An 11584-nucleotide genomic window follows, 5' to 3' on the forward strand; every position below is an offset into this window, starting at 1 on the left:
CCAAAGGGTAGACTCAGAGAAACACGAGAGGTAATGCATGGTTTGAAACCTTGAAGATTCTCTCAAATGCTACATTATCATAGATGAGAACATTTTCCTTCTATGAATCTGTTATTACAAAGGAGTGGAACTAACAAAGAAGGAATAGTTAGGAACAAATCCCAGGGAGTGAGTTTATACAGAAAAAGCCACTATTTACCATACTTTTCAAGTTCAAACTGAAGCAAATAATATTATCAGATACAGTGGCCTAATAACATTTTATTGAAGACTAATGAGTTCAATCCTTCTCATAACGTAGAGCTATGAAACCAGACTTTCCCAGTTTAGTGAATGAACCTTGGGGTGATTCTTCAATGTCCCCCACATTGACTCCTGTTCACCAGATGTAAACAGTTTTCCTATAGCCTAGCAATATGGAGTCCTCAGAAACTTGCTTTGCTGTATTTCAGGGAAGCAAAAAAGGAACTGGAATTAAGGCCAAGCAAGCAGGGACTAGACCTGAGTTCTTGGAGCCTAAGGAGGATAGAAATAAAAGTTCCCACTTACACAATTTATTTCAAAATTAGGCTCTGTAAATCTAGATACAAATTGACCTGAGAACACAGGAGCGGAGTTCTGCAATTCTGTTACTGAGAGACACGGGGAAGGAGAAAAAATACTCATAGATCCTCCTCTAAGTCTACCTCATGGGAGCTTCTGCCTCGATATGGGCGGGACAGGAATGACGATAAGGGCACCAGATGACTCTAAGGATGAAAAACCAACAGTTGGGATGAAATGAAGGCCTGTGGGATCGTTGGAGACGCCACAGCAATGCTGGCACTTCACATGATTAAAGTTTAGAATAGAAAAGCACAAGGGGATAAATGGACTGCTGGCAGGCTCTGAACACCTTACCACCCAGTCTCTGGGTGGAGATGAACAATGCCACTGAGCTTTCCCAAGCAGCCACTGGAAGGTTTTGAAACCATGAAGAAAAACCTCCGAGGGAAAAATGTAAAAGAACAAAAGCAACAACTCCACATCGTCCGCACAACAATGGAGTGGAAACGGTTCTTGTAGTCTCTGAACGAGGAGAGGCGCAGGTGTCAGCCTTGTATTCTACCTGGGTTTAAAATCCTCAGAAAACTCTCCTAGCCCTTAAGCATAAGTCAGCTGTGGTACAAGCAGTGTCAGTGTAATGAGTTTCAAAAAAGCTCCAGTGAAGAGAACAAGCTGAGTGGTATCGATGAGTCTGTTCACGGGTGACGATATGTAGGAGGCAGCATAATCAGGATGCCAGGGGAAGCGCTGTGACCAAGGCTTTTGGCTGATCAAAATGCTTCTTTTTTTTTTTTTTAATAAGTATGTATAGTAAAGTACAGGAAGAATATAATAAGCCATGTAACTAAACAAGGTGGGCTTTCTTTTCTAAAGCTGGACACCCAGCCAAACAGCTGCACACTGCTGTCTATGAGTGACTTATAAATACTGACACCATCGATACATGGCCTTCACCAGGCACAGTCTACACACAACTGTGGATGAAGACGTACAAGTCCCTGATGTACAGGGTCCACAGAGGGACCAATTCAATCCTAGACATTGAGTGCTGGGCTGCTCTTTGGATCCTACTGTAGGCACCCTTTAGAGGGCCAGGAAATTTCACATAATATTAACTACTTTGGTACCAAATAGAAAATAACAAGGGGTTATTTCTCACAGCAACCAGGATACACTCCATGGGGATTTGATCTCCAATAAAAACAGCATGGCCAAGAAAGCCACAAAATAAGCACATTAAATATTCTTAGACCCTGTTGTTTTAAAGCTGGAAAATGTTACCAAGTCAGTTACAAAGAGTCTGGATAGGCCTTTGATATAGAGGAAAGAAGGGAGGAGCTAAAGAGCCGACAGGCATTTGTTCAGAGTTTGAAACACCAGGGAGTCTTCATGTACAAATAAACCTGACTCTGTGGTCTCAGAATCTGAAGAGTATTGCTCTTGGGATATGCAAACGGTCATTTGTTACAAGCATGAAGGCAGTAACATGCCATGCCAGCTAGGAGTAAGAGGACTTGTTAAAAACTGTGTTTTCTTAGAGGCTACTGGTTAGAGCACCTCCCTTTCTACACTCCTTGTAAGCAGAACTAGATTCTGTACTATTTTGTGAAGAAATCAATGTTCAAATCAATTGACAGAAAGTGATGACATGTGGCACTCACTCAGGCATAGTCAGCGAAAAGCAAGTCAAATCTGAGCCAAATGTCTGAAGGTTAGCCATTAGGTCAGGCTGGAATCTTGTCTCAGCAAATTCACACAGAAAATCTACTTCTAGATATTATATGAATACTGAAGGACAAACACTTTTAAAATAAACATTTCTGAAATATAACACAAACCAAGAAACTGTTATTGGTGAATAGACTTTCAGATCAGAGTGTGCATCACAATCATTTTAAGTTTTGATAATGTTGCTGGTAGACAGTGCCTGTGTAGCTCATTAAGTGGTGTTTCTAGTTCTGACAGAGACTAGCAATTTACAAAAAGACATTTAGGTCCAAAGTCTAGTCTGTAATTCTTGCAGTTTTTCTTCCGGAAGTATGGGCTACTTTTTTTTGTCCCCCCTTGATCAACCACTTGAGACAACCCAGTCACAGAACTACTCTCTGGGGAGGAGGACTACTCAACAGAAGAGAGGAAGCACTCTTCAACAACAGCATCTATGTCATCTGTCCACCTGCACTGAGTTTGTGTGTGCACTGTGTCTGTGTTGGGGCAGAACCCAGGTCTCTTCTGCATGCTAGGAAAGCGTTCTGGTACTCAGCCATATGCCACATCTCTCTCTCCTTTTTATTTTTAAACAGGGGCCCACTAAGTTGCCTAGGTTGGTCTTGAACTTGTGATCCTCTTGCCTCTCTCCGAAGAAGATGAGATAACATGCTACCAGGCATGGTTTACATTGATAAGCTGTAAGAAGAACATTTCCTCCAAGGCTAGAAACCATGTACATGACCACAAAATACTGTACTGTTATCCACCCTTCCCTTTTCATGTACACTTTTAAATAAAAATAAATAATAAAAGGAAGGCGATGAACTGCTAAAGACAATTATAGAAATAAAAACCCAACTACTTCAAAGTACAGTTTCATTCTGCTTCCTTAAAAAGCAATGGAAACACATGGCCCAGAGGAATATACAGAATCATGCTGTAAGCGGCAGGAGACATGCTTTCTTTTCAGAGTTCAAATGCAGGGAACTTGGCCTTTGTGGGGACTAACAGGTCAGACAAGAAATATATCGTTCCAGCCATCCCTAAAGGAACAGAAAGAAGCACAAGTTACTACACCAAATGGCTCCATTTCTTAAAGTGGTTCTTTTCTTTTTTATCATCAACTTTAAGTCATGGGAAGCATCCTCTAATTCATAAGCTGCGTTCAACATGAGAGGCCCCTAGTGGGGTTCTTGGCTCTTTTTATCCAGGTGAAGATAGGAGACAGAGTGGAGGCAAACAAGTTTAAGCTACTTATTCATGGCACTCACTTCCTGTCACTTGGCCACATGTTGAGTTCCTTCACCACAGCCTCATGGCCACTTACCTCCTGGAGGCTCGGTATCTATGCCTGGCTCTATAAATGCTGGCCACCATTATGGCTACTCATATTGTAGTCTGTGGTAATATGCTCACTGACTCATTTTTTTTGGCACAGGGTTTCATGTAGTCCAGGCTGGCCTTAAACAAGAAAATGGCCTAGGATGACTTTGACTTGCTATCTTCCTATCTTTACTGTCTCCACTCCTTGAGTGCTGGGATTATAGCGGAGATTGTGGGTATGGGCCAATATGCCCAGTTTACGTAGTGTGGAAGACGGAACTCAGGGCTTCAGATAGACTAAGCAAGCACTCTGACAACCGAGCTCTGATGCTAACTGACCTGACACATCAGGAAATAAGGAAGTAGATGTTTAAGAATGAACTGTAAAAACCAGTTTGTGGTTACACCTGGAATTCTAACACATTATCACCAAGCAGAGTGGTAATTGATCATATTAGAAGCTAAGTCATGTGTGAAAAATACCTTCAAAGAGGGAGAACGGGGTGTCCGGAGTCCTGCATCCGTGTTCTCCATAGTCTAAGCACCACTCAGCAAACTGAAAATGAGACCGCGTTAAATTACTGTAGTTATTTCCTCCGATATCCTAGGAACTCACAACAACTGCCTGTGTTACTTGGAATAATTCCCTATCAAGATGAGGAGAAAACATTGAGGAACAGGTGGTTCGGAGTCAGGGGCATGGCTTGTAGGAGTTTAATGAGCAGTCGGAACACTGAAGCCAAGGGTGCCAAAGAACAAAATGACCCTCCATCCTTCAGCCTTTGCTCCTTCAAATGTCCAGGCAGAATCTACCCTTTAAAGGGTCAGTAACGGAACTGAATAGTTCTGAAGGTTTTTCTTAAAGAACATGTTTGTTAACTCTAAGCTCATGGACCCTTTCAACTTCCCAAGGAGCTGCTTCCCCGTGCACAGCCTGGCTCTTACCTTACAGGCCCTGTACAGGTACTTCACATCTTGTGTGGCGTTGTAGAGTGCCAGGAAAGCGTAGGCATTCCCTGCAGCACCATGGCACAGCCCGTAGCCCTTCTTCAGTAGCCCGTACTTCCAGATCACGTCAGCACACTGTTGGGCGTCACACAGGTAATGCTCCTCTTTGAACACCTGCAGAGTAAGGACATACTGAGTTCCTTCTGTCATCAGGGGTATAAAGTTCTTCCTGCCTGGGAAGGCCAGGCGGGGAAGTCTTAGAGGAGGCGGCATGGCAAGAAGTAAGGAATGCAACAGGAAGTTTGGTATTTTCAATGACAAACTCTTAACATTGACTTGTATCATAGTTAGGTTTCATCAGCTTGACATAAGACTAGGCACACTTGGGGAGAGGGAACCTCCACTGAGAAACTGTCCTCATCAGACTGGTGGGCATGTCTGTGGGGTGTTTCCTTGATATCTGATTGATGTGGGAGGAAGGCCCAGTCCACTGTGAGTGGCGGCATCCCCTGGCAGGTAGTCTTGGGTTGTATGAGAAAGAAAGCTGAGCAAGGCAGGGGAAGGCTACTAGTAAATAGCATTCCCCCATGGACTCTCCTTCAGTTCCTGCCACCGGTTCCTGCCTTGGCTTCCTTCCCTTCATGCTAACCTTTCCTTCCCTTCCCTACTCCAAGCTGCTTTTAGTTAGTGTATTACCACAGCATCAGAAAGCTAACGTAACTAGCTTTGCTTTTTAAAAATAACTGGCCCTGATCATGTCTTTGGTTTAAGCTTTATGTGTGTGTGGTATGTGTGTGTATGTGTCTATGTGTAGTGTATGTGTGTGACTGATGCAGCAGCAATAATGAACTGGCCACTTGCTCTTATCACTAATCCCCCTCCAAAGTTGCCATACAACTTGAATAACTGTCAAGTGCTTGATTTGTTTAAGAACCAGCAATCTTTCTGTGCCATTTCATATGTTCAGGATTCTGCTTTCAGTCATGCTTCTGGGGTATTTATCTTGGCTCTGGCACTTTTGTTATCATCCTGGTTACTCTGTCAGTGAAGCAGCTTCCAGTGCTATGAGACGGTTGGTGTCCACGATGGTAGGATGGACACTGTGAGAATGGATGCTAACCTGTTCATCACAATTACCTTCGATCCAACAGCTGTTCATAATCCTTTCATGACTGAGAATAGTGTTAAGTTATGAACGTGTTTGCTATTTTGTTGTTGTTAACCAAGAAAACATGAGGTACCTTGTATGCCTGGATGAGCATATAGATGACCCCAGGGGCACCGTGGCACCAGTGGACAAGCAGGTCTCTGGTGTCATCCAAACATGGAGGGTAATTGCCGGAAGGGAACTTCAGCCGGCAGACAAAGTCTATGCTGGGCTTCACCAAACTATGTAACTTTCCTTGGCTCACCTGAAGGCTGGGCTAAAAAGAAGAAACAGGATTATTAGTTCTGCTGATGAAAATGACATTCCTAGAACTCAAATGAGTTTAAAACTAAACCAGAAAAAAAAAAATCATGCCTAATAGAAAATGTGAAGTCATTAAAAGGCTTCACATCTCTTCTGATTTCCTCATCTGCTTGACAGTCTTGTTTTAATCTTCTTTTATGATTGTTAAGAAAAGGAACAAATGGCAGTCGGGCCATTATTGAACTCTTAAGGCCTCTGTGTTATTTCCAACAACTGCTGTTATGGACATATTCACAAGTACTGTTCCCAAGTCAAAGCTTGCAAACAAGGGTAAAATAGATGTCTTCTGGGTGCAGAGATACACTGACCACCAAGCTCGCCTTCCACTTTAAGACAGCGGTGGTGGATGCTGTCTGAAACAGGCAAGGACACGAGAGAGAATGGAGGACCCAAGACCTGATGCAGAAGTGCAGTGTGCTTCAACACCAAATTGGAAATGACTGTTATACTGGATTATTCTGATACTAGGATAGAGATTTATAAGTCATGGTGATGCAGAGCACATGGATGTTGCTTGAAACGTAGTCTAGTCATTTTCTTTCTGATGCTGTTGATTCAAATTCAGGGCCTGTTCCTTCTTTAAAAGACACAGTGGGGCATGCAGGATGAGGGATGCACAGTCGGGACGGTGCTGGAAATGACGAGACGCAGTGTGTTCTTAGCATTCTGTGTTCTTTAAGATGTGTAAGAATAGTACTTTACATGAAGAATATTCAATATAAAGTATTAAAGCGGAATGAGTCACTCCCCAGGAGTTATCCAACACGGCCTAGAAGTAATGCTGTTCAATGTTATGTTAGTAGCTAGGCATAAACACCAACAGATTTTCATTACTAAAACATTCATCATTTTGAATAGATAACAACCTGGAAATAGAAAAATCAATACTGTTGTTTTCAGATTTCTTATTAGAGCTAGCAAAAAAGAGAGGCAGGATAGATACCTCTTGACTATCAGATTTAATGACAGGTCAAAAAGGCTACCTATTCACTGACATGTACGATTTTGACTCACCTTGAATGTCAGAAAAAACAAATCTTCCTTTCATGAAAGATGTTTAAGAATCTATCTACATGTAGTTCTAAAAATAAGAACCACCATGGGAACACTGCAGAAAAAGGAATTTAAATCTTGGTTATCAAAAATGCTAATTATACAACTTCTACTAGAAAAGAGAATAAGTGAATGAATGAATGAATGAATGAGTGCAGGTTGGCCTCTCGTCACTGCTCCCAGACTGTGACTCTACTCTAAAGCAATCACAGGTCGAGGAGAGGTATGATATGGTTTTGTATTCTTGGAGCTAGACAGTGACATATACATCCATGCACACATGCAGGACACACGAGTAGACAATGCCTTCCTTATGTGACACTGTGATTTGTAAAGAAGAGGCACTTGCCTCTGCTGCCATAAACAATCCATTTTCTCTTGTCATAAATTCTCATTTGCAAACACCAATTGTTGCTTTAGACTAGGCACCTCTAAGTTCTCTGTTTGACCTTCCCCAAATCAAGTTTATTAGAGTGAGTTTTATTTGTCTTTGGCCTTTCTAACTTAGGGTGATGCCTCCTATTACTGTCAGAACCTAAGAACTATGGGGCACAGCACAAAATCCACTGGGTAGTCTTCCTGGCTTTGCTCTCCCAGTGAGCCTTAGGCAGTGTGTGCTCACTGGGTTTTGTTTTTTTCTTTTATTGATTTTTGTTTTTACTCCTGAAGTTCGTTTCAGTGGGCTTTCTTTCTAATAGGGAGATACTTGTAACTCAAGGCATTTTGTGAGAGAGAAGTGCTGTGACACTTGAAGGAGCACCCTGGCTACTGCATCTCTGTTGAGGTCAGATGAATGCAAGGAGTGTGATGTGGTGAGTGACAGCCAGGCAGACAGAATCGGGATCTGCTCCCCAGCCAAGAGAGCTTAGAATCTCACGTTACGTATCCCTTACCTGCATCAGGTAGTAATAAATGCCCGCCAGGCCATGAGCAGCCCCCACGTAATATTCCTGGTACCACTCATACATCAGTGGGGACTTTGCTGCAAAGTTTCTCTTCCTAGATAGGTTTTCCCCAGAGGTTAAGATAGTTTCACAAATCTACAGGGAGAAAGCCAAGCAAAATAACAACATGGTTAGACATGAAATGCTCTTGGTGGAGGCGAGGACTACTTGTTAAGGACTGAATTACTGGAAGGGAATCAGACTCTCTACCTTCCACCAGGAAGTACGCAGTTCTCTTCTGAGATGTATCAATGTATTCTGCCTAGCAGACTGCTGGCTGGGGAGGACCCCCAACTCTCTTTATTAGCACTTTTAAGAATTTAAGAATATTTTAAGATATTAGCACATCTTTCAAAGAAAAGTACAAACTCCTCCTGGCACTGAAGGAGATACTTGTGTCTGAGACATGAGATCTGGCCTCCATCTCCCCCAGAAAAGGCCTCTGAATGATCAAATGGGTTAGGAGGCCTTCTGATTCCCTTGGCTCCTGACAGGGCTTTCCACAGACGAGTGTGAAGCTGCTGGCTCTCTGACTGTGCCTCACCTACAGAGGTCATACACACAGTCTTCCTACATGGGATGCACTAAGTGGAGAGACAAAGAGTAAGTAAGCAGCTGCCTAAGACCCTCCTAAACCCACAGGACTGGATTACCTGTTGAATATGGCTCTGAGGGATCTTCTCCTCTCCAAAGTTCTTATTGACAAAAAGCAGAGCAAAGATGTAGCCTATGCGGCCATAGAGCATTTCATTTGGTACGTGGGGATCAATCTTATTTAGGTGAATGAGCCTAGGATTAGAAACATGTGTCTATGATCAGACAGGCGTCAGACACTGCCATATCAAGTGGTCCATTAAAAAAATATAAACAGCAACACATAAGCATACATACCTAAAATCACAGTTAAAATTAGCCCCATAATGAGTTCACAATAGAACTGGTCAAACACAAGGAAAATGTGGAAGTGAGGCCGAAGCTCCCTGATTTTCCCTAGAGGCTCACGTATGCTGGCTCTGAGACTGGTGTTTAAGCAGCAGGCATGGGGGAGCTAGGCAGTGCTGCCTCACAGCATTTAGTCTGGTCTAATGGATGTTCGGAGAGCTACTGGCCAGCATCCCACTCACTTGCACTGCAGCCTGGCCTGCCAGCCACAATGTAACACATGCAAACAGCCTCTAGCTTTTTTCTTTAGAGACAATCCTGGCTACCAAGTTCTTTTTTTTGGATGTGTATTTCTAGATCTATGTACATGTAAGAACAGATACATGTATGTATAACTATGAATCTAACCCAGCACATTTCTGCAACACATTTCAAGACCTATCGAGCACGCACATTCTTTATAAGTTGCAAAACAATATCCTGTCGAACTGCACATATAATTTATTAGGTTCTCACTGCTGCATGCAGTGCAGCTGTCTCAAAGTTTTTATGGGTTCTGTTTCCAGTTAAGTAGCACCAAGTGGACCCCACCCTTCCCTCTCCCATTAAATACAATGCCAACAACCTGGACAACTAGACAACACATACAAGGTAGCTATTTGAGTATTCTGGAAAGGAAATGGCAGCTAACAGTGGGGCAGAATCTGGAATACTAAATTGGAGGTTTTCTTCCCCTTCCAATATTCCTTTGGCCTGACCTCAGTACAGCCAAGAACACAGGGTACCTGCTGGCTGACAGAGATCCCAGAAGAAGTTCTGTCTCAAGGATGAACAGGAAAGGAAGGTCCTTAAAAAACTAGACTGGGTTTCTCTGTCTCTGTCTATCTCCTCACAAGCCAGGGATTAGGCATCAAAAGCCCCAAGCAGAAACAACCACAACAGGGTCCCACAGGAGCCAGATGTGTAAGGGAGAGACTAGAGGCACTGTGGTTCCCTGGGAGGGGTAAACCGTGCTGCTTACCTAACTTCTGTGTCACTCAGCCCAGACACAGGCACAATGAGGAATGTACAGCTGGGCAATGAAACCCCAGGCAACCAGAAAGTAAGGGGAAGACCCCAGGAGAAGTACACTTGGAAAAGAATACAGACTTAGGTAGCTGAAACTTTGAGAATGAGTTTGTGTGAATTTTTGTTTTGTTGAGGGGGGGATGTTCTTGCTGTCTTAGAATTTTTAATCACATGGAGTTTGAGAATGCACCTCAATTTTCTCTAAATCATCTATGAACTTCAACTGGGATCCCATTTAAGTTATTAAAACACTTCACATTTTGATTAAAAGTTGACAAAATGTTATTAGTATAAAAACCCAGAGAGTTTCCGGAAAATCAAATGTTATCTGGTATTTTACAATACTCCATGTTCCATCTCTAAGAATGAATCCTGACATTAAAATTCTGTGGTCAAGGTGGAAACTCCCTTTTGGATCATCAGCGTATGGCTGACCAGCACTGGCAGTATTACAACAACTCATAGGGATGAATGGCTGTATTGTAACTGTAACCAGGAATCAATAGTGACAGTGACTCAACACGTTCTACCAAAATCCATACCAAGAACTGGTTAATAAAAGCAGTAAGGGATTTGAGGAAATGGCTTTCTTGGTGAAATGAGCTGACAGGATGGCAGGTGTGGACTCTGTGCTGCCTTCCTTGTCCTTTAATGCTAGTCCAGGGGACACTGTGACTTTCTCTGAGCTACAGCAGCAAGCTCTGAGGCTATCATATGTGTTGTTATTTCCAATAAATATCTGCCCATTTGGTAGAACTAGGCTATTGCCCACACTTTTATTTAACACACATAGCTAAGGTAGCACACAGCCATAACCCTGAGGTGAACAGTATTTACCCAGATCAAACCCACAAGAAATTCAGGCACACAAAACCATGTAACTGCTCCAGCAGGTCAGCTGCACATCAGTGCATACAGCAGAGAGGCTCTAGGCAGAAGAGCATTGTGAGACAGGAAATATTCCTCTCACACTTCCTTCTCCACCTCAGATCTATCACGTAGGGAGGGAGGCACACTTGGTGCCTTAAATGACGGTCTGTTTCTGTAAGCACAATAAGGTGACTGTGTCTGAAGTAGCCGACAGGCTTGCAACAGGGCTGAGGAAAGGTATAAGGGACTCCTGTTTTAAAAAGTTAAACACATTTTAAAATTAGATTTACTCTTTGTATACATGAGTGTTTCATTTAGTGGTATGTGTGCAGCACTCGTGTGCCTGGTACCTGTGGTGGTCAGAAGAAGGTGTATGGGATCCCCTGGAACTGGAGTCATGGAGGTTGTGAGTCACCATGTGAATGCTGGGAATTGAACCCAGGTCCTCTACAATAGCAACCAGTGCCCTGCTCTTAATCACTGAGCCCTCTCTCCATTTCTAGAATAAAGGGTATTTTATGGTTGTTTGCTCCTCGGTAGAAAAAAGGGGCTTAAAGAAGAATGACATGCTGCAAGTGACTGACACACCTCAATTAGCCAAGTATATAAAGGCTAGCCCCATCTTCTTTATTCCCCTTCCCAACGACAGGAAACACACTGGCAGTGAACGGTGTCTCAGGGTCAGGGTTACCATGGCAGACGCTTGTCTCCTTGTAATACTCAGGCCATGTGAGTGGCTGATCTCCGTAAGGTCGTTTCCCTCCCTCCC

The 11584-nt window shown here is 43.1% G+C and overlaps 1 protein-coding gene across 1 annotated transcript in view; it reads right to left on the reverse strand.

Annotated features, from left to right (window-relative positions):
* Positions 1–243: 243 nt before the first annotated feature.
* The window catches only part of Lancl1 (LanC like 1), a 35269-nt gene continuing 23928 nt past the window's right edge, over positions 244–11584 (reverse strand). Inside the window, exons 5-10 of the mRNA XM_028765794.1 lie at positions 8649–8784; positions 7945–8091; positions 5769–5951; positions 4525–4701; positions 4063–4135; positions 244–3299 (exon numbers count right to left, since the gene is read on the reverse strand). Of these exons, the coding sequence (XP_028621627.1) occupies positions 3223–3299; positions 4063–4135; positions 4525–4701; positions 5769–5951; positions 7945–8091; positions 8649–8784 (793 nt within the window). The 3' untranslated portion in view covers positions 244–3222. The remainder of the gene's footprint in view (positions 3300–4062; positions 4136–4524; positions 4702–5768; positions 5952–7944; positions 8092–8648; positions 8785–11584) is intronic.

This window comes from Grammomys surdaster, unplaced genomic scaffold (assembly GCF_004785775.1).
Source record: "Grammomys surdaster isolate TR1022 unplaced genomic scaffold, NIH_TR_1.0 165, whole genome shotgun sequence".
Classification (NCBI taxonomy): Eukaryota; Metazoa; Chordata; class Mammalia; order Rodentia; family Muridae; genus Grammomys; species Grammomys surdaster.